Source organism: Lissotriton helveticus, chromosome 1_1 (genome assembly GCF_964261635.1).
Source record: "Lissotriton helveticus chromosome 1_1, aLisHel1.1, whole genome shotgun sequence".
Classification (NCBI taxonomy): domain Eukaryota; kingdom Metazoa; phylum Chordata; class Amphibia; order Caudata; family Salamandridae; genus Lissotriton; species Lissotriton helveticus.
In genome coordinates, this window is record NC_136057.1 from 2,092,867,668 (window position 1) to 2,092,892,009 (window position 24,342).

The 24,342-nt window shown below is 42.2% G+C and overlaps 1 protein-coding gene across 1 annotated transcript in view; it reads left to right on the forward strand.

Moving 5' to 3' along the window:
- The window catches only part of LOC144766616 (vitellogenin-A2-like), a 124,967-nt gene that overhangs the window by 21,619 nt on the left and 79,006 nt on the right, over positions 1-24,342 (forward strand). Inside the window, exons 12-18 of the mRNA XM_078650405.1 lie at positions 1,595-1,818; positions 1,928-2,025; positions 10,838-10,962; positions 13,730-13,831; positions 18,614-18,733; positions 18,817-19,006; positions 19,089-19,182. Coding sequence (XP_078506531.1) covers positions 1,595-1,818; positions 1,928-2,025; positions 10,838-10,962; positions 13,730-13,831; positions 18,614-18,733; positions 18,817-19,006; positions 19,089-19,182 — 953 coding nt within the window. The remainder of the gene's footprint in view (positions 1-1,594; positions 1,819-1,927; positions 2,026-10,837; positions 10,963-13,729; positions 13,832-18,613; positions 18,734-18,816; positions 19,007-19,088; positions 19,183-24,342) is intronic.

Sequence of the window (24,342 nt, forward strand, 5' to 3'; positions counted from 1 at the left end):
AATTTCGGAACTCCATCTGAGGAACTCATAATAATAAGACATTCTATTTATTTAACATAATCACAAAGACATGATATTCTATTTTTCTTTTACTTTTTTTTGTTCTTTCGGCTAACGCTGTCTTTTTGTTGGACCAGAAAAAGGCTTAGAGTTTTGTCCTTTTGCTGGGGTGTGCTATGTATCATGAATGTATGACGTTACTTTGCATGTTATTACTTAGCATGCCTTTTCTACAAAGTTTTTACTTCGCAAATGCCTTTACTTAGCAGTTGTTTATTACGCATGCCATTACTTTGCAAAATCATTTAAAAGCATTAAATTGCCATTACTTAGCAGTACATTACTTCGCAGGATTTTACTACGCATGAAGATTCTTTTTTTATTTTTATCCCTACACACCAACACTACCCTCCACGCCCCCTACACTTCCCAAAACCCTAAAACACTACCCTACACTACACATACACTACATCACTACTCTAAACCCTAAAACACTTCCCCTACACTACACATAAACTACAACACTACCCTAAACCCTATAACACTACCCCCTACACTACACATACACTACAACACTATCCTAAACCCTAAAACACTACCCCTACACTAAACATACACTACAACACTACCCTAAACCCTAAAACACTACCCTAAACTACACATACACTACAACACTACCATAAACCCTAAAACACTCCACCTACACTACACATACACTACAATACTACCCTAAACCCTAAAACACTACCCCTACACTAAACATACACTACAACACTACCCTAAACCCTAAAACCCTATCCTACACTACACATACACTACAACACTACCCTAAACCCTACAATACTACCCCTACACTACACATACACTACAACACTACCCTAAAGCACTACCCCCTACACTACACATACACTACAACACTACACTAAACCCTAAAACATACTATCCTACACTACACATACACTACAACACTACCCAAAACCGTAAAATACTACCCCTACACTACACATACACTACAACACTACCCTAAAACACTACCCCCTACACTACACATACACTACAACACTACACTAAACCCTAAAACACTACCCTACACTACATGTACACTACAACACTAACCTAAACCCTAAAACACTACCGCCTACACTACACATACACTACAACACTACCCTAAACCCTAAAACACTACACCCTACACTACACATACACTACAACACTACCCTAACTACACTGCCCCACTTACCTCTCTCTGCCCGTGGTCCCTCTCTTCACCTTCAACCATGGATTCTCCTGCGAAGTAACGGCATATGCGAAGTAAAGGCATATGCTAAGTAAAGGCATGCTAATTAAAAGCATGCATAGTAAAAGACTATGCGAAGTAAAACATGCTAAGTAAAGGAATAGAGAAGTAAAAGATGCTAAGTAATGGTTGTTTCCCATGTACCATAACTCACTTCTTAACTAGTACAATGTCTGTCGAAATCTGTGGACCCCGAAGGCTGATGATCAAGAAGAAACTGTTCAAAGTATAAAATATGTCTCTATTGTCAAGATGTTTTTACTGTGTACTTGATGATACAATGCTTTCTGTCTACAGGTCCAGGACATTCTGCTCCAAATCTTCATGGACCGCAGGGTTCGTTCTGAAGTCCGCATGGCCGCCTGCGTGGTCCTGTTTGAAACTAAGCCTAGCCTTGCCTTGGTATCAACCATTGCTAGCGTTGCACTGAAGGAGAGCAAACTCAACCTGCAGCTCGCGAGTTTCACCTACTCACACATGAAGTCATTGTCCAAAAGCCGATCCCCAGAACTCCACCAACTGTGAGTTTGGCCTGAGCCCAGCCTCTAAATTGGCTACTTATTCTACCCAATGATGCTGAGGATGGCAAATCTGTTCCTGTAGTGACTATGTTGATGCTCATTCTTTTAGGTCTGCTGCCTGCAGTGTTGCTATTAAGATACTCAACCCAGCGCTTGATCGCCTGAGCTATCGTTACAGCAAAGCTTTCTACGCCGACACTTTCAAATGTGAGTAAAGCAAAATGATTTGTTTTTTAAACAGATTATTTATTAGCTTATGCATTCAGAATGAGTTTTGTTCATTATTAGAATAACGTCAATGTTACATTGGTTAATGTTATGATATGTAACTGCACCTTATGGGGAATAAGCGGTTAGACACACTGGCACATGGATAGAATTTGTGACAGTGTTAAGTGAAGCCTTCGGTGAGTTACAACAGGTTCCAACCTTCTTACGCTCTTTCACTAAACTGACAAACCATATTTGGCAGCGTTTAGCATCTCTAATTATATGCAAGTGAAAAGATATATATGCACCATGCTTTGGAGGTAAACCTGCTAGTTTTTTTTAACATAGTTTTATTAATTTTACAAATAGTACAACATAAGAAGCACGGCTGTCAATATCAATAGTAGGTGTGTATTACAAAGGACAGTGGCAAAGAACACAAGATCATTGTGCATAGTAAATATATCGACACATTTCCAAAAGAAATAAAAAGAGTCAGACATCCGATCAGCACGTAATGAGAATAAAATAGGAGAAACACAAATCACATATTGTGAACATGTGAGAAAGGAAACAGTCTGAACATAAACAAGAGTGTCCTATATATTGTCGCAGCAGTCCTTGGAGGTAAACCTCCTACTTTAGGGAAAATATGCCATCAGGCAGTATAACTGGTGTGTTACCTGGTATTCCAGAGGACTCTCCCGACAGACACTGCGATTGTGCCGCTGTTCTTCCTCGTAGCCAGGCTATCCCGCCGAAGGCACTACTCCCTGGAAATAATCTCGCCCGCATTGACGGCCCCCAGTCTCCCTTGTTTATTAATAGGTCATCACCATTAATGATACCGTGGTCCAGCTGTAGGGCCAACATCAACTCCGGTTATTGGCCCGCCCGCTCGGCATCTGAGGCTACAATTGTTAGGCATAGTAATTATGTCCTGATGATGATCCTTGTATCAAGATAACGGATCGAAATGCCGTTGACTTCTAATAACACCTTATACAAAGTTCAAAACTTTATATGTATTACTAATGTAAAGGTGTTGGTTATGTTCTGATGTACCTTGACATTGTGTAATTACTGGTACTTCAAACCTCATGCTTTTGCCTACAAGCCCTTTTGTTCCAGTTTTGTCACTGTATGTCAGTTGCACATGTGTTAAGTAGGCTGCAGGCTTGTGCCCCACTTTGTGAATTGGTGTGTAACATTTCTTATACTCAACTACAAGTAAATACTAGACCTCTGTCCAGCTGGACAAGTCCTAATCAATATAGCTACGACTGAGTCTATATTTATTCACTGTCGTTGTAATGACTTGCGTTGTAATGGTTGCGTTGTAATGGTAGTGCGGGGTAAAAGTTGCGTTTTAAAGGATGTTCCCCCTTCTTAATAACCTGAGGATGGCTACACTAGTAGCTCTTTTAATAAGCCACTTGGATCTAGAAGGTTTTTTCGGAAACTTCATTCTTTAGCCAGTATCCCATGGCTGGGTGAATAAATCTTATACAAAACAACTTTTGGCTTTTGGAAGAAGATATCATTATAGATCACTTCCACTTCAATTTTAGACCCACCCACGCACAGAAGCAACTTTGGTATCACCTAGCTTGATGCTACAGATCAGCAGTGCGTCTCTTCTCATATTGTACTTCTTAGCGCTTTTCAACAGTGTTATTCACTTACCTCTTTAAGGGCATTTGAGACACATGATTGTAGGCACAGATTTAGCCAGTTCTATGATCTGAGGAAACAGTGTTAAATCCATAAGCATAGTAACTAAAGTGCCCAGTACCAATAAATCGATCCTGTAAATCACATTTGACAGAACACCAATAAGTAATGAAGCAATTTTTTTTTCTTTTGTATCCTCATCCACGTTCATGTTTTCTAGCTGCCAAACACCAAAAGAAGGTAGTGGGGCACATAGAGTACAGTTGTGCTGACTCAGTCGAAACTGGTTGGGAAGACAAGCGGATGGTGGTACCAGTTCCCATCAGCAACACCTGACTCATACCCGACAAACCAACTATGTTGCACAAATGGCAGATGAAACCATTAAGCCAGTTGCTATCATAGCTGATGCCGGCAGATAGTTGGGCATAGCAAAGTGATTAAAACAATGCAGTGTAATCATCGGACCTGGGAAAAAAAAAAAAACAGGTTCAATGTGCCCAGTCCAACAGATGCCATAAAGCTCTTCTATCTTTCTTCCCAGCCCTGACGTGGTCTAATTTCGAGATCTGTAAAATTGAGTTACACCAGTCGTGGAACGTAGGGGGGGAAGCATCCTTCCAATGTTTACAGATTTCTCTTCGAGCCGCCAGAATGGAGTAAAATAATAAGTTCTTTGCTGGACTGCGAGTCTGATCCACAACTCCAAAGATAACCATACATAGATTATTCACTACATTTGAGCCCAAAGAAGATGAAAGTTTACTGCTAATTGAGTCCCAAAAGATCGTCAGCTGGGGGCAGTCAAAGAACATATGAGTATCCGGGGCCTCTTTTAAACAACACATTGCACAGGCCACAGGGCCTCCCAGAGAGAACTTTGACAACCTCTGTGGGGAGTAATATGCCCTATGTAGGGTAAAAAGATAATTTCTATGCAGCCAAGCTCTTTTAATAAGCCACTTGGATCTAGAAGGTTTGGGAAACTTCATTCTTTAGCCAGTATCCCATGGCTGGGTGAATAAATCTTATACAAAACAACTTTTGGCTTTTGGAAGAAGATATCATTATAGATCACTTCCACTTCAATTTTAGACCCACCCATGCACAGAAGCAACGTTAGTATCACCTAGCTTGATGCTACAGATCAGCAGTGCGTCTCTTCTCATGTTGTACTTCTTAGCGCTTTTCAACAGTGTTATTCACTTACCTCTTTAAGGGCATTTGAGACACATGATTGTAGGCACAGATTTAGCCAGTTCTATGATCTGAGGAAACAGTGTTAAATCCATAAGCATAGTAACTAAAGTGCCCAGTGCCAATAAATCGATCCTGTAAATCACATTTGACAGTACACCAATAAGTAATGAAGCAATTTTAAATGATCTATTAGGTTGAAGTGGTGGCCAATGAGTATCAGTATCATTTAAAGGGAAAGTAAGAATATTTAATAATCAAAAAATCTTAAGAAGCTGTGTACAATTAACAAATGAATCCAACCTCCGTGTTGAGGCTAAACCTGCGAACCTTAGCATTCTAGCAAATGCCAACATTCTCTGGAACAGTCACTGGAGCATTTTTGCAGCGCTGCAGCCACTCTGCTCTGTCCATGAATTTAATAAACCTAACAGTTACAATTGTGAAATCATACCTCATGGAGAAAATGATTGCTTGTCGACAAGTTCTAATGCCGAATTGAATAAAGATCAGTCCAAACCAATATCTGCGTTTGTTTAGAAGAGTGGAACAAATGGAGAGTAGGTGCAATAATGATTCTTTGCTAGATGAACACAGTCTTGCATAAACTTTGGGATGCCCTTAACCCAAAACGTAGTTCCATTAGCCTTAGTTTAAAATGCATTTATAACTTTCAGCCAGATAGGTCTGGGGTTGTGAATGCTCATATGTATTGATTAACATCCAAGCATTGCCAGTGGCGTAATATTGGCCCACACAGTCCCCGTGTTGCGAAGGGAGGGACCTGAGCTCCAAGGGGCAGCCTCAGAACAGTACACTGGGTCTTGGACCAAAGTGGTAGGTGGTGGCCTGGGATTATCGGAGGGGGCCTCACGTATTTTGCAGGGGGGTCTCCCTCAAGTTTCATTACACCAATGAGCATGGCTTTTTTTTTCCAAATCCTTGAGAAAGGTATTCCGACTCACTTGTTTATTCAACATTGCTTTAAAAGATAGTGTATTGGAGATTTCCCATAGAGTTTCTGCCTGCAAATCACAGAGCACAACAAATCATGTGCACTCATAGGTATCATTTAAAACACATTTAAAGGATATAAGTGGTAAAATACCACACATCATTTAATGCTATCACCTTGTATTTAAATCTCAGACCTCCATATAATAATCTTATCACTGTGAATAAAAGCAAATGCACACTATTCCCAGTGAGTTTAAGAACCACAAAAATATACATCCAACAAATACGCGTGTTTCTTTTAATAAACACTCATTTTTGAAAAACATTATAGTCCATAGGCCTCTCAAGGCTATTTGTTGTGTATGCTTGCTGGATAATTGCGTCAATGGCGTTTCGACCCAGAAAGGTAGCCAGGTCTGACCAGGACAAGAACAAAGGGGGGATTGTCTTGCATCTGAGGAATCTTTTTCTGCTTTTATTGGAGGAAGGAATGGAAAGAAGCTTGACACCACCCCTGCCGTTAGGAAAGTGTAAAAAGTTTCACCGTGAATTGTAAATAGCAATGCCTTACTCATGGGCAGAAATTGAACCCCTGGAAACACATCTCAATGATTGAAGCCTGCCTTTATCGGTGCTGTGTCTCTAGATGCAGCCGACGGCAGCCTGAATGGCATCCAAGGCATAAATCACTATGTGTGACACAGTTTAGTTTTGCATTTACTCCCAGGCCTCATGGGTTTATGGAGTGCTCGTTTATATTAGTGTGTGCAAATCTCAGAGGGCTGAGGTCATTGCTAACGCCAATATGCTCATGCATTTTCTTCCAGATGTGAGTTTTTAAATTTAGCCGCTTCTTCATGTCTCAAGGAGGATAATAATTTGATCAGTGATGCCTTCAGGATCAGAAGGGAATCTTTGCATTGAGATACATTTAAAAAGGACCCACGTTTACCTGGGAAGGATATAGAGCCACATTATAGCACTGGAATTGGCTTTGTTGCACACACCAAGTAAAAATCATGGGGGGACAGGAGATTTTGTGAGTTGCCATTCCATCTCCTTAAAGCAGGGGTGTTGCTGTGTTTCTGCAAGGACTGGGAATCCTAGCTTTTCAATTACCTTTTATCATGGTCTTCTGATGGCATAATATATCCACAGCCTTAATTAATCATGGGGTCTGGACACCACTTTTTTTCTGCACAGTGCAATTGAACAAATGCAAAATGCATATAGTCACTACCCAGTGTTTTAAACATATCTGATGAGCACCTATTACAATCAAACCCTATGCTTAAGAATGCAAATATTTGGGAGTGGATCGAAATCTAAGTAGATGAGCATTGAGACAAATTTGTTGAAAAACTGGATAACTCTCTGGGTGCATATCACAGGTGTTTGCTTGCCAGCTAACACTGCACAATCACAAATTAGAGGCAGTGCCCAATTTCAAGGGGCACTCATGAAAGGCCCTAAGTGATTTATTTTACTTTTCTGATTTAAATCTACATTAGGGGTAATTACTAGATCCATAAAATTAGACTGTTTTTCACAATAATCCCTATCAGATATGTGCACTCAAAACCGCTTAGATATTTTTTGCGCAGTGCTGGATACAAAACAAGCCTAGCAAGATCGTTTAGTGAGTTAAACGCATGCTGTTGAGAAAAGGGGTTATCTGCAGGTGATGAGATTGAAATTTGGTAAGGCCTGCTGAGCTTTCGAACGTTGTGAGGTCGGTACATTTAGTACCATTAAAATGGGTAATACTTAAACTATTTGCAGTGCTTATAAACAGCAGCAGCTTGTCATGAAGCGCTACATGAAATGAAAGCCATAGTTATTAAACTGAATTATAGTGTTAGAAGCAACAAAAAATGTCACCTTTCTATGCTTGGCTGCTGAGATCATACCCAAGACCGATCAAGGGGCTTTTAACTTTTTAGTGAAGCATGCTTCTAGTATTGAGTTAGCCCACAATTTTCTACAGGCTCATCCAAATTGATGAGCTTGGAATATTCATCTGTCTAAGGCCTAACCTTGTAAGTGATGTTATTACACCTCAAAAAATGATATTCCTTTTAGATTTGTACTTGAAATATTTGATTGTGGAAGATGCAGACACATGATCAATATTCTAAGGCTATTTCAAAGTTAGATGAAAGATGTACGGTGGCTCAGAGTACTACCATTACCCTATTGGAGTAGCATTAATAATGATAAATATTATTCAACTGGGTGACTTTGTTCTAGAGCACCACTGATAGAACAGTGATCAAAGATTGGTTAGGATTGATTTTCTTATGTTTCTGGATGCTGCTTTTTATAAGTCAGAGTATTGCAAGTGTGGGTCTTGCCAGCTCGAAGAACATGATCCTGGGGTCAATCTCATCAATGTCCCAGTTACAAGAGATCATGGTAGAACGGGAAATCATTGTATGAGCGGAGCGATATCAATGCAACAGGAGCATGATCTACAGGGAATGCACAGAAAAAGAGGTTCTACAGCATGAATCCACTGTGGTAAGATGAGAAGATTGATATGTTTCTCAACTTGGAACATTGAGACCTTATTTTACATCCCCATGGGGGCAGCTTTGGGGAGGGTGTGTTTGGGGTGTGATACCCCACCGAATAAATACATTCTTTACTTGGTAGGTGATTCTCAGGGCCCTGAGCCAGGTCTGCTAAGTCTGGGTCGAATTTTCTCATCACACAGATATCAGTAACATGTCTCAACATATTATTTCAATGAGGAACCTAAATATATTTAAGTTCAAGATTTGCTAAGAATTTGCATTGAGGTAGTGTCACTTTTTAGCGCAGCCCAGGCACAAAATTCTATTTGGTATTTACAATGCCGCACAAATGTTTATTTGCGTGGCTTTGTAAAAGAAAATAATGCAGGACATTGTGTTGCCTTGTGTTACTTTGCATCAGGTAGGCCTTCAATGCGTGTTACGTGGACATTCCCGTGCAGTCACCCATGGACTTTGACGCAAACCCATATTTACATAGGCTCAGATTTACAAAGATATTGAGTCTGGGTTTTGTTACTTTTTTGATGCAGCCCAATGCAATATCCTTTTTTGTATATACAAAGCCACACAAATGTCAGTTTGCCTGACTTTGTAGGAAAAAGCACAACCCAGCACATTGCACTGCCTTGTATTACTTTGATTCAGGTAGGCGCTCCATGGGTGGCGCACTTGCAATCCATGCATCCACCCATGGATTTTGATGCAAGCCATATTAACAAAGAGTTATAGACCTGGGTTTGTGCCAAAGCAGTGTGCCTCCCTGAAGCTGGCGTAACGGGGAGAAATATCTTTATTTCTCCTCGTTATTTCCTCTTTGCATTTGTGATGCATCTTGCAGTATACATACAAAGAGGCAAAAACCTCCCAGGCTACGTTTTGTGCAGGAATGTACTGCTTCCTGCACAACAACTATCCTGAGCACAACTATGCACTTGCACTATGGCGCAAGGGTGCCTGCATTGGCACTAGGAGGTCCAATTTAGAGACGTCTTCCAGCCCAGCGGATAGTGCCATACAGTAGCAGGAAATGTTGTCATGGCATTTCCTGTCAATGTAGGAAAAGTTTAATAGATGCCTGGGGGTCAAACTTTCGCAAAGTTGGTTATCTTACGTAAATAAACTCACAAAGCAGAAGTTTGGTTTTGAAAAACAATAAAAAAGATAATGACCTCAACACCAGTTTTATCCCATGGTGAGGAGGTAATTTTTACTTTACATTATTCTCCCTCACTACCAGGATGTACTTGTCAGTGATGGACAGTAAAAAGAAAAAAGTTGCTTACTGTAAATAGGGTGGACTATTAGATGGCTTACTTCTGATGGCACATACTCTGTCGGGAGTCAAAGATGTTTTACACAGACAGAGTAAAGTTTGCTTCATCAGCATACAACTTATGGTCAGCCCTATTTGCAATCCATGGGTGACCTTGAGTTTGGCAGACAGGGTACTTCGTCACTGTTGCAACAGAGTACCTGTCTGCAATCTGTAAATCAGCCGTAGAGGCCCATATAATGCAAATCAGTACTAACCGTGCTCCTCATGGGAACAGTCCATCTCAAACATTGGTCACCTCACACGTTCCCTCTGTGACCCACTACTGTTTTAGTTGATAAATTTGAGGTTCACAACTCCGGACTCTCAGTAAGCAATGCCCCTGTACATCCTAGTGCCAGCTTACATGTAACTAGCTGTATGATTCTGTGTATAACATTTTACATCCCTGTTTCTCACATTTTAAGTACACGCATTGGATAAGATAGCTATGAACTGTGATGTCTAGTACTGCACAATCTAAAAGTTATGACCCTAACTCCTCACATCCTGCTTTCTTCAACTCAACACAACCAACATCCACACACCACACTATTCTATCAACAGCCCCTCATGTTCATTTGAGCTTCATCTTCTTCCAAATGCACAGCATGGCCTACAAGCAGTGAGACTATCGCAGTTTGTACCACTGAGAATGTCTTTCCATACAAACCAGTTACATCTTTATCAACTCACCTTCTCAACTAAACAAGTTGTTTTCATAGAGGAGGCATGGATAAAAACACTTCCATGAGCCACTCTCAAGAGGATCTTTTGTGGGGCATTATTTATTGTTTTATTGTATCTTCTTCCAACCTGCACAATTGTCTTTAAATTTGACTTTTAAAATTTCCCTATGATTTTGAATCTGTTAATAAAGATGCTTTACAGTTGTATGTATGTATGTATGTATGGATGTATGTATGTATGTATGTATGCAGTATGTATCTATTGATACCCTAGCCAAAAGGCTGCAAAGTGTTATGCTGGATTTAGTTTTTAATTTTGCAGGAAATAATCTGCTGAATGTTACAAAGGCTGCTTTCCATGTACTTGGCATACACTTGAAGTCAATATTCTCTGTAAGCATCAGAGGTTTAGTTTTATAGAAACTTTGTATTTTTTCCTGCAGATCCTCTAATGGCAGGAATTGGTGCTAATGCCTTCATGATCAACAGTGCAAGTACAATGTTGCCCGTACTTCTGCTTGGGAAATTGAGAGGATACTTTTCTGGTGCAGAGGCCGATCTTCTTGAGGTATGGTACAAACCAAATCATTGATCACTCACAAGACTTACAAAAATAAGGTCTGTAGCACCATGTAACCCTACTTTGCTTACCTCTACTGTGTTTGACCTTCATCTTCCCAAATCTATCCTACCGAACTATGCTAAACTAGTACTGCTGTCGTTATTACTCTATCATCAATCTTAACATGTAATAGGCAATTTTAATCTCTTCTACATATCAAATCTTACTTCATGGAATTCTGATCTAGCTAAACCTACTTCAGTGGATCCCACCCTACCAGATCCTACCAGCATTTCTCTACTTCATTCTATCTTTCAAATTATACCCTATGCTCTACTCTACCCATTCCGACAAAACCTTGCAACAAACTGCATGATCATCCCTTATTGGCAGGTACCATCCCCAGTCTTAAGCTATCTGATTTATCTCTAGCCAACCCACCCCTCCGTGACCTACACTCTATCTAAAGCTGTCCCTAATGCGATCAAAACAGACTATACTCAACTCAGCTCTGGCCTTCCAAAACCTCTCCTCTTCAGTCCAATCCTATCCAATTCAACTTTACCAAATCCCACTTACTTGGTGCTATTTTATCACACTGCAACATACCTGATTGTATCATAATGGCCACACCTCTATGCTGTCCTTCTACATAGAATGCCATCCTACATGACATTATACAATTCAAACATAAATGAGCCTACCATACCAGATATACTTTACCCATTTGTGCTTACCAAATCTGACTGAGCATTAACTAACATTTATTATACCTGTTCCATTCCATCTAATTCCACCCTACATTTCACAATCCTGCTCTATCTAACCATGTATCATTCTGCCTGATGTAACCTTCTTAGACTATGCCCTACCAGAATCCACTAATCCCAATCCTGCCATGCCCAGTCATAGGCTGCACATTGTACAGGTTAGGAGTCATCACTATAGAGACTTATCTGCATAATTCCACCCTATGCTACTCTGTACAATCATTCACCAACCAACTTTTCCTCCCCAATCCACCCCTTTATTATTCCACACCAAGCCCAGGGGCGGCCTTAGGCATGTGCATGCTGTTCACCTGCATAGGGACGCCAAACCCCAGGGGCCGCCACGCCAATATATATCCGTAATATATGAATCCTCTGAGGATGGATAAATATTTGCGTGGTGGCCCCTGGCAAGGATTTGGCGGCCTCCGGCTCTGTTCCACTTCCAAACACCCTGACCCCCCCCCCTCTTCACTGGCCTCCATGCCTGCGTTCCTCCTGGTTCCTGATTGGCTTCTTTTTTTTCCCTACCCACTGATGGCCCGCTGGTACAGGCGTATATGAGCCACGGCCACTGCCATCCTTTCATTCCCAGTTACTCTTGCGCGAAAGCAACTATGACCTTTTCCTCTCCCGGCGGGCGAGTCGTCTTACAATTTTATCAATTGTTTTTGTTAAGTACTGGTGTTAGCGCAATAGTCATAGTTAATATCGGGTGGCATAGGGGGCACATGACATTCGCGTACCCATTGCAAGCAAAATAAGAGAACTGGGGTACACAAATCTGGTTATTCGAAACGAAAGAGAAAGGCGGCTCAGCAGGCTTTCGTAGCGTCACAGGAAGGAGCAAACCTGAACTTTATCACCCAAGGGAAACCTAAAGATTGAGAAGCCTTCGGCCAAAGTACTGCTGATGCACTAGGTAAAACAGGCGCTGACGCCCATAAACAAGAACAAAAAAATGATGATATTCATGAGCAGAATGATACTCACGAGCAGACCAATGAAAATGAACAAGGTGACTCTGAGATGAATTCGGAAGGGAGCAGCCGCAGATACTGGTCATCTAATGCCTTTTCTGGACATTTTATTATAACACCTTCCTGAGCTCCGGCGGCTCCACCCCGCTTGGAACCCCTCTTCCGGGGCCCCCTACCTACGCTCCCTGTCCAGAACCGCCATGAGCCTAGAGCCGCCCCTGCCAAGCCAAGCTACCATACCTAATTACACCTAGCCCTACCATTACTGACCCAATGTACTCAATCTCACCTGACCACATCAGATATACACCTATCCCTACCGTTATCAGCTCACATTAACCCAATCCAATCTGACAATATCGGATCTGACTCCTGCCATTACTAACATCTGTGGACCAATCAACTTCATACCACCCTTTCAAGATCCCAATGCACCCAATAAACCTATATTGATTTTCACTGTAACTAATCATACCTAATCAAATTGTACACTCCATAAACCTACACAACCAGCTCATTTAATACACAAGTCAGCGCTATTCAGATATAACGTACATAAACATTCACCTACCCAAACTTTACCTTATTTAGTTCAACTATTTCTAAGCCTTTGCTATCCATTTCTACCTTGCTCAAGTCTTGATCTCAGACTACCAGGTCTTAATTTTAACAGCTCCCCCCAGGGTTATCATTCCCTCCTGCCCATGTCTTGTGTGAGATATTTCTCACAACCCAGTAAGATGCAAATATCGTTAGTTAAGTTTCAGTCCCATCATTGAAGCTTCTTTGGTGTGTGATGGTCTTTCAATAGTACAGAAATGTTAATAAAAACATATGAGACATTTGTAATAGCATGCCTTGTGCATTCCAACATTTTATATTTTAAAACCGTCCCATCACATATAGCCTTGGTAAATATATCAATGATAAAGCCTGCATAAGTAACATATCTGTATCTCAGTATGAATAATTTAACAGAAACTTTATAAACATGTTTGCATATATTTTCATATGTTTTCATAGATTGTTGTCAGAGCAGAAGGTCTGGAGGAAACTCTGAGGAAGCAAAACATCCCATTTGCTGAATATCCAATGCACAAAAAGATAGGACAAATTGCTAAAACGGTAATTCATATTGTCAAAGTTTTCACTGAATATATGTTGCACCTTATACATTGTTATAGGTTCAGCTTAATTGAAAAGAGCGTGTGTGAGTAGTCCAGTTATTCTTGAGCCAATACACTGTGCCCAGCCTGTAGACAGACACCTGCTCTCAGATAGTCTATGCTAGGGCATATGAATATGTATATGGGATAATCAACCTTTTATGTGAATAGTTTTTGGTTATTGCATTAGGTAGAATTAAGTGTTGTCTTAAACTAGTCAACTTTACTTAAACAATCAAGTAAACACATTAGCATGGGTCTAAAAAAGATAATCTGCAATGCCATGTGCAGGCTGTGTATCCTTTTGCAATAAAGGCCATCTGGACTTGTTCTAAAATAAGGAAGAGACTGTCAGATCATTGTTGATTACCAGTGTAGCCGCTATATATGATAATTTGAGTACAATGATGCTCGCAACAATGTGGCTACCTTTATTTGAAAATGTCCACTTACAAGAACGTGGCTCTTCTCTTCGCCTAATCGTCTTGCAATTTCAGGCTCAGCTGTCATTCCTACTGGTCCAGTATTTGGGTGCAATAATACACCCAAGAAACTACAGAACCCCTTGGTCAGACTCAGACAAAAAATAGGTGAGGGCACCAAAATAAAAGTGGCACCCATGAGCCAGCCCAATAGCTAAACTAAGTGGCCCACATCTGCAAATCAGACCTGTTTTGAGCTTTTAAAGAAACAGTGTATGAGTATTTTGATAAGGTATGACATTTGTGTTTGCTACAGGCAAGCTCGGTGTTCATATCAGGGAAATCAATAGTAAACACTAGCCCACTTGGTCATAAAACAGGCACAAAAACTGCTACAAAATAGCCTACAGACTGATTTGTGAGGCCGGCATATAAGGCACAGCCTGATTGTCCTATAGGCTAGTCCAACCCTTTGGATCCTGTAGGGGGCTTTTTTCTCCTCTACAGGACAATCCTTCTTTCTGAGCTTTTCAGGTTGGAATGGGGGATACCTTTTAATATCACACCTTTTCCCGCATGCTGAGCTACAAAATTCAGCATGCACAATCTTGCCAGGTAGGTTTGAAATTTCAGAATGTTTGGTAGTGTTGATTCAGTTACAAAAACTTGTGCCCCAGTCAGTCTTGCTGGCCAACTCAGACTCAAGCCCTAAGTAATAATTCAATACTCCTCAAAATCCCATTAATACCATTAATCGTTCAATTAATGGTATAAAGGGTCGCTCCTGTAGATGGCTTAATTGACACTTGTCAAGTGCCAAAAGAAGAGGTTTAGATATCAAAATACCTGGAAGATCTCACAAGAGACCCAACAGTGCCTGGTCATGAGTGTCCCGGCGTTGAATTGCTATTTAACAATTCCAAGGAGGACGTTAGCTGGTGGAGCAATAATGACTCTGATTACAAAAATCACTCAATAAAATGAGGCATTATGAGGGGGTTGTCATGCTAATGGACCAAAGTCCACATATCCTTGCATGTCCCAGGTCGCTTTCCCCCAGCAAACCTTGGTAGGTTTGACTTGACAATATTTATCTGTGGAAAATGTTGAGAGTGCAGCCTTTGCCACTAAACTCTTAATTGTGATATGTTGGGTAACAGGAGGTGCAGCACATATAACCAGTACACTCCTAATTAGGCCCGCATAGTGCAGTGCAGAACTGTCTTGCAAATCAGCAAGAAATTGTGTGGTGGTATATTTATAAAAAACAATATATACATGCAGGAAAAATACAAATATTGAGTTATGTGCCTTTGTGACATATTGCAGACTTTCGCTTGCTGCTGAGATCAGTTTGTGTTAAAACATGCAACATTCAATACATTTGTAAAGTTCTATTTTCCAAAAACAACATCAAGATAGGGAATGATAGTCTCCACCCGTAGAAAAAACAGGTTGATATAGTTCTACATGATGGGTGTCCAAAAATAGTTTCAGGTGGGTCTGATCCGTGCCAGAATAACAAAAGCCCCAGTTCAATGTAAATATATTCCCTATAGGTTAACTAAATCTACCTGTTGCCTACGTGTTTACCCTGAAAATCTGGAAAAGGATTCTACTTTCCTGCACCTATGTTGGTCAACACTGTTCTAGATAACAATGATTCAAGGCTGACATGTTACTTTTCATTGAATAAGCGCTGTCTGGAAACATCTACATCAAGGTATGCATCGGATGCCATCCATGTTGACCAGAACAATATTAATCTTGTTAATGACAACGTAGTCACACATAAGAAAAAGAAAACTGGGAGAGAGAAGGGTGTGTATATATATAAGGCCAAAGGCAGAGTTGAGGGCTGAGCAGAGCATCTTAAGACCTGCATTACGATGAGATCCCCAGACTAAAATGCAGGGATAGCAAGTGGCTGAAATATTTGATCCCATCCAGTATCCTTGCAAAAAAATTCAGGGATTACAAGTTAATTTTTCCCCGGAAAAGAAAATAACACATGGACCCAAGAATACCGAGTTCCAATCTGCGTCTTTTTTCCCAGATCGGAATTTATTTACCACCTGATTGGCGCAGGTGCAAAATGGATGCAGCTATTTTGGCTCGTGCTGTGCAGTTGAGCAGTTGGGATGTGAACGTGGGTAGCATTTTTAGCTCCTCCTGTCGTGCAGGCGGGGCTGGACTGGCTACCGGGCGGTTGTGTGTGCTGCCGAGCTGGGGGCTGATTTAGTTGATGGGGACCTGCGTGTGCTGAACAAAATTCGTTTCGCTTTTTTTATTTCAAAACGCACAAAGGTCCCCATCAATGAAATCAGCCCCCACTGCGTAGAAATTAGTCCCCAGCTCGGCAGCACACAGAAACGCCCAGTAGCCAGTCCAGCCCTGCATGCAGGATGGGCAGGGACCGGCACAGTTGTTGCACGGAGGCCCTAAAGCTCTGCATCCAATTCTGGGGTTAGTGTTTTCATTTCTGGGGTTACTGGGCCCAGTATTTTCAGAAACATATATACCAGCTACTCAAAAAAGCCCGAAGTGGTATCCCCGAACACCTCACCCCCACATACCCCCGGAACTCCATGATGACCCATGTTGCAACCGAGAGTGACTTTTAGCCTATCTGATAAGAGATTCACTTTATTATAAGGGTTCAGAGTAACAAGCCCACTCCCTTTCCAAGATTTGATCTTTGACGTTTCATCCAGTTGTCACTCACCTACCTATCCGCGAAGTTTACACAACAGAAAAAAGAGAAAGTCAAATGTTAGTTACTAATTTAACTAATAATAATACTTTATTTGATTTGTTAAAATCATAAAAGGGTGGATCTTACCACCATGTGATAGACGTCAACATGTACGAGTCGGCATAAAAACAACATAAAATGACACATGCTCCCATGTCCTTAGCCACTTTGCACAGATATACATGATAAGTAAAAACAAGTGGATCGTTTTCAATGTACAAAATGAAAAAAAAGAAACAGGGGTAACACTTAGTAAGGCAGTGGCTGTCTCATTAAAATATGGGGGCTAACAAATGACTGTTAAGACAGGGTGTGCGACGTACATAAGGGCTTATATTTAATTAGATGTGACTGTCCCCTCTTGTCTCAAATAGAATGCTTGCAGTATATTAACATATCAGAGCAAAGAAGTGGGAGGAGGGTAACTATTGAGAAAATGAAGGAGAATCTGGGTCCAGCCGCAGTGAGACCATGTGTCCCAGTTCATCTTTTGGTGCTCCCTTTTTTTCAGGCTCTTGGGCAGCAAATGCCAGGAATTTTATCGTTTTGCAAGAAAGTTGTATTGAAGACCCGCTGAGGCACTTTATCACAGCCGCCCTGCAGGTCCAGACTTGTGTTTCTCTTAGAAGTGGTTTCAGGAGAATATTCCTCAGATTTTGTAAGGCCGGGCAAATACATAATAGATGCAATAACGACTCTTCACCCTTGTCACAGAGGCGACAATCCAAAGTTGACCAGGTCCGTAACCATTTAGGGGAAAGGTCTTTGCTCAGGAACCACCCCAACCTCAGTAGACTTAGTTTCCTCTTGTAGTGATACCTGAAACATTCTTGCAAATAAGGTTGTTGTTTCAGTTGATTGTATGTTGGCATCACGATCCAGGCGTGAATTTTGCCAGCCACTGTGCCTTTGTCTATTTGCAGCGATGTTTGTTTAACGGCTTTGTTGGTAATTTGTTTAAAAGCAGTATAAGACATTGGTGAATGCCAAGCTTCTTCCAGATTTAGTGATAGAAGTGCTTGCCTAAGAGACTTGCATGTAGAATTGGTCTGCCTAGCCTGTTTTTCGACTACTTCCCAGCAGAGATGGGCAAGTGTGTTATCTTCAGCGTCCCTCATGCGCCAATAGTGTTTGGGCAGGGCCCCTTGTCTGGCCAGGATCTGATTTATTAAACCATATTCCAGGCATATTTGTGCTTGGGAAATATGTCGCAGAATTGAGAAGAGATTTTTAAACAATCTTGATTGAGCAAGGTTTAGCACTGTAGAGTCCTTGGTAGCCAGCATTTCCGAGCCATATGTGAGTGAAGGCAGAAAGTTTGCTGCTACAGCCTTTAGCAAGTGACCGGTTGAACTTCCACTTAGATGTTTTTGAATGGTTTTGAAAGCAAATTGGAGTTGTTTTGATTTTGAGTTCCCAACTAATTTAACTATACGTTTCAATCAGATAACTATTGATGACAATTTGTTTCAAATTAAACAGCGAATGTTGACTGATTTTTTTTTTCAGCTGACAGGTTGAAAATGTGAATACATTTGATTGATAAAATGCAATGTTTCCACAGTTGCTGGGCTGGAAGGCACTGCCATCGGAGGTTCCCTTGATATCAGGCAACATCAAGTTATTTGGCCAGGAGATCGCCTATCTTGACATCAACAAGGAAGTCATCCAAAGTGCCATCAAGGTAAAATAGATGAAGTAGCTGATTTTCCTCAACAAAGTTTGCTTTCTCTTTGCTAACCCTCCACTCTGTTTACCTCATCTTAGGCTCTGAATGAACCAGCAGAAAGGCATAGTATTGTGAAGAATGCAGTACACAAACTTCTGAATGGCGTCGCCAGACAATTCGCACAACCCGTGCTGGCCGCAGAAGTTCGACAACTTCTTCCCACCTGTGTTGGTTTGCCCATGGAGTTTAGCTTGTACTCCACGGCTGTGGTTAACGCGGTCATCAACAGTATGTCTCAATCTTTCTTACAGAGATCTTATCCCCAAATAATGCATTCACATTTATTAAATATATATTGTTTCTTTGACAGCTGATGTGAAAGTGACTCCAACTCCATCTTCAGATTTTAGTGTCGCACAGTTACTAGAATCAACTATTCAACTTCATGCGGATGTGGCACCAAGGTAAAGATACTTTCTTAATGTTGTCGGCTTTCCACCAGAGTAATGTTGTTGTCGGTATTTGTTGTTGTTGTCCGTATTCCACTAGAATATCAATTACAGACCATCGTGGGGTCAAAATATCATGGCAAAAATATTGATGACCAAACTATTGTGATGGTAAATTGACACAGATCAGAGCAGGTGTACTATAATTCTCAACACAAAATCACACATTACATATATATATATTTGTATATAGATATCTTCAAGGTGCGTAGCTGTTGAGCTAAGAATAGTAAAAATATTGTGTCCGACAATATTTTCATCCTCGATATTCTGTTATACAATCTACCAGCAGCGGCTCGTGCAGGTAGGAGCGGTGGGGCTGGGTGGGTGGTTGGGTTTCTACAGATGACGATGAGTGGAAATTAATTAGATATTTAATTTTCCCTCGTTGTCATCTGTCTAAACCCCCCAACCCGGCCCACCGCTCTTAACTGCACTGGCCTCTCCTGCAACCAATTATGTATTTTGTTTCCCCTGAGGCGTGGGCCGGGGGTTTTAGGCTGCCACTCTATTTTATTTTAACCCTATATTTCTTGCGGTACTCCGCTAATTTTTAACATTTAATTCTGTGCTGTGTTGTGTTAGTGTGCCTTACCTACCACAGCGTGAACTTTGTTTGGGAACTGGCACGGTAATTATCGCGCTTGCTGGAACGGTGCCGCCATCTTAGGTGGACACCAGGACAGCGCTCTAGCTGTTGGGCGTTTTCCTTGCCTTTATTGTATTTAATCTCAGCGGCGCTTCGCGCGCTGGTACTCATTTGTATTTTGTTTCCCCTGAGGCGTGAGCCGGGGGTTTTAGGCTGCCACTCTATTTTATTTTAACCCTATATTTCTCGCGGTACTCCGCTAATTTTTAACATTTAATTCTGTGCTGTGTTGTGTTAGTGTGCCTTACCTGCCACAGCGTGAACTTTGTTTGGGAACTGGCACGGTAATTATCGCGCTCGCTGGAACGGTGCCGCCATCTTAGGTGGACACCAGGACAGCGCTCTAGCTGTTGGGCGTTTTCCTTGCCTTTATTGTATTTAATCTCAGCGGCGCTTCGCGCGCTGGTACTCATTTGTATTTTGTTTCCCCTGAGGCGTGAGCCGGGGGTTTTAGGCTGCCACTCTATTTTATTTTAACCCTATATTTCTCGCGGTACTCCGCTAATTTTAACATTTAATTCTGTGCTGTGTTGTGTTAGTGTGCCTTACCTGCCACAGCGTGAACTTTGTTTGGTAACTGGCACGGTAATTATCGCGCTCGCTGGATTGGTGCCGCCATCTTAGGTGGACACCAGGACAGCGCTCTAGCTGTTGGGCGTTTTCCTTGCCTCTCCCTATATTATGTGCATAGGGATCAGACGGCGCAGCGGGCAGGTGCAGCGGGCGCGCCGGCGGTGCGCCGAAGGCGCGCCAAAGGCAAGCCCGTCTGCGCCCGTCCTCGCCAGTCCATCGCCTCTCGCCAGGACCCCTGGTCGGGATCGGTTATTCCGCTACAAGTATGATAGAGAGCAACTCATGATTTTGAAACCTAGTGTGACGAAGTGTGCGATACCGCCACTCCAGTTAGGTGAGTCTAGGCTGAGATGTCAGTCTTGTGCTTTTTCCACGTGCTCTCCCTCTGGGATCCGGACAACCAAAGTCCTAGAAAATTTAACGCGTTTTACTGTAAACCAATTAAATGTACGCTCTTTAGCAAAACATCATATGGAAGTCCATTCACTGCTCAGTGATGACTCCCCTGACGTTCTCTTCATTTGTGAGACTTGGTTGCGGGATGACATGGTAGGGATCACCGGCTTATCTCTTCCAGATGGCTATCTAATTAAGACTCTCAATCGTGATTCGAGAGGCGGTGGGATAGCAGTCATTTACAAAGCACAGTATCCCTGTTCCTTTATGGCGGAGAAGCTGTGCGGCAGTGAATGTGCTCGCTTCAGAATAGATGTAAGTCCGCATTTCACCTTCTCTGGACTATATATCTACCGCCCCCCGGTCATGCTCCTAAATTTAGTGAGTCCCTGCTGGAGCTAGTTATCTCCCTGGTAGTGAGGTCTGCAAACTTCTCTATTATAGGAGACTTGAATATCCACTTTGATCAAAAATCGGATCAAGCCATTAGTAATTTGATTGCTGACTTGGCCACTTTTCAACTAGACCTCCTGGTGCAGGACGCTACTCATACTGCAGGACATATATTAGATCCTGTTTTTTCCAACATCCCTGATATCCAAATTGATCGACCTGTACCCATGGGCTGGACTGATCACTATTTGATCAAAGCCAGCTGGATGTTATTACAACCTCCAAAGTCAGTCAAAACTACTTTGACGTTTAAAAGGCCTTGGCATAAACTCAATATCAACGAGTTTCACTCCTATCTGAGAGAGACTTTTGTTGAAGATTTGGCTGACCCGGAGGCCGCTTATACCGCCTTTTACAACTGGATAGAGGGTGGGCTTGACACTCTCATTCCAGCCAGATGGGTCAGGGAGCGCAGCTCTGTCTCCAACCCCTGGTTCTCTGACGCCCTCAGGGCACTCAGAAAGGAGTGTAAAAAAGCCGAGAGGCTTTGGAGAAGGACTTACGATAACGAACTCAAGTTTGTATACCTAGCTAAACTGAAATTCTACCACAAAATGATTTGTTCTACACGTGCTCGTTTTTACGCCGAAAAAATCAAAGCTAGCTCCAACCCTACGAAATACATCTTTAAGATTGTTCAAGAACTAAAAAACACGAAAACCTCAACTTCCCACGTAAACTCAGCACAGCAGTGCGAGGAGCTTGCTTTGTTCTTCACGAACAAAGTGCAGAAAATTTATGCCACTTTTCCTCAACTCCCCTCTATTCCGAGTCCTGTTACAGTTAAGGAAGGGACCTCTATTCTGACCATGATACCCGAGATCTCATGCGAAGAACTGGGGAAACTTTGTAAGAGGGTCAAATTGGGCTCCCCATCTGATCCTATGAAGCCGGCTCAATTCTTAGAACCTATGGAGCTCATCCAGAAACCACTAGGTCAGATTCTTAATCTATCCTTTACCATGGCCACTGTTCCCCTGGCCTGGAAACTAGCCCAGGTTTCGCCTATTATGAAAAAACTCACTCTTGATCCCTCCTTGCCTGAGAGTTTCAGGCCAATTTCCTTGCTTCCATTGGTCTCTAAATTGGCTGAGTCACATGTGAATGAGGTTCTATCTCGACATATGACCCTTAATAACATCTTGGATCCATCGCAAAATGGTTTCAGATCGGGTCATACTACCGAGTCTGCCTTGTTAGCCTCCACTGAGTTTCTAAGAACTACTCTTGACGCCGGTCAGAGTGCAGCGCTCATATTATTAGATCTTAGCGCTGCCTTTGATACGGTGTCCCATGACATCTTGTTGTACCGTCTGGAGACTATCGGGATTACAGGCCAAGCTCTGGAATGGTTCCGTGCTTTCTTAGCAGATAGATCTTTTCAGGTGTCGGCACCACCTTTTCTATCGCAATCTCATCCCGTCCGTCAAGGGGTTCCGCAGGGCTCTGCGTTGAGCCCGACGCTGTTTAACCTTTACGTACAACCGCTGGCGGCGGTAGCAAGAGAGAGGGGCCTAACATTGGTATCATATGCCGACGATACTCAGCTGGTTGTCACCTTGGCTGGAGGCCCCTCTGCTGCTGCCGCAAGGTTCAGTGACGGTATGACTGCAGTTGCTCAGTGGTTGGCCGACAATTGTCTACAATTGAACACCACAAAAACTGAAGTGATGCTGGTAGGGAAGGACACCTCTCTCTGGAATGAACACTGGTGGCCGGCCTCATTAGGTACTATACCTATAGCCAAGCCAGTGGTCAAAAACTTGGGAGTTTGGCTGGATGCGGACCTCAATTTTCAGTACCACACGAAGAAGGTGGCAGCGACTTGTGTGGGTCTGTTGAGAGGTCTCCGCCCCATTCTGAGGTTCTTTAACGCACCTGTTCGGCAGCTTATTGTCCAGGCTACTATTTTATCTCGCTTGGACTATGCTAGTGCTTTACTTCTTGGCGCTAACAAAGCTGAGATAGCTCGACTTCAGCGAGTCCAGAACTCAGCGGCACGCGCTCTGGTAGGACTTCCACGCAGGTGCTCTGTTAGAGCCACTATCAGTGCCCTACACTGGTTACCGATTCAATTAAGAATTCAGTTTAAGACGCTATGCCTAGCGTTTAAGTTTCTTAAAGGTATTAGCCCGGATCTACTCTGCCCTCTTTTAACTCCCTATACCCCTCAACGGAACTTGCGTTCTCTAGGCCAACATTTGGTGACGATACCCAAATTCAGACTCTGTCGTGTTGGTGGCCGCTCTTTTTGACTACTTGCGGCTAAATTGTGGAACTCTTTGCCTGTATCTATTCGCTGCATTGATGAACTTCTAACATTTCGGAAAGCCGTTAAGACATTTCTTTTTCCTCTGAACTAGGTTCTTTTTCTTTCAGCCTTCTTTGATTCTTGTACAATTGAAACAGCCAGCGCCGGGACGCCCCTTAACTGGGACAGCTGCGCGCTTTACCAATTTTTTAACATAACATAACATAACATGTGTACGCATGCATTCTTGCATTAAAAAAGTATATGCAGAAACATATGGCCTTTCATAAATATTGGGTGGCGGAGCAAATCGTTGAACGCGGGGATAGCGCGGGGATGCCTACGGGTCACCAGGCGCTCTAGAAATCGCGAAAATAAACAAGGCATCTTTTTTCATTTTAGGAGATCTATCTGCATAAGCCCATGAATTTTTAGCTTCTTGTTCCTTCGCGTTGTAAACAAGCAAAGTTAAGTCTCGTCGCTCATTTACAAATTCTGTGTCCCTTATGCAAATGACAATCCTTGATAAATCTCGAACAGTTGATGTTTGAGGCTAGTGCAAAGTTTGTAATCGACAACGTTTGCAGGCTGCCTCTTCCATTGTGATTAAGGAGGTATGGTTCTGTTTCCAACTGTGTGGATATTCTGATGTTTTGAAAGCCATTCATCACACAAAGCCCAAATCTGCTAAATGTTTGCACGGATGCTCAAGTGACGCAACTCCATGCAAAAGATAGCATCTTTTAACTTACCTTTGTACAGGCACGGTGTGCTGTGCTTAACTGTCTGCATG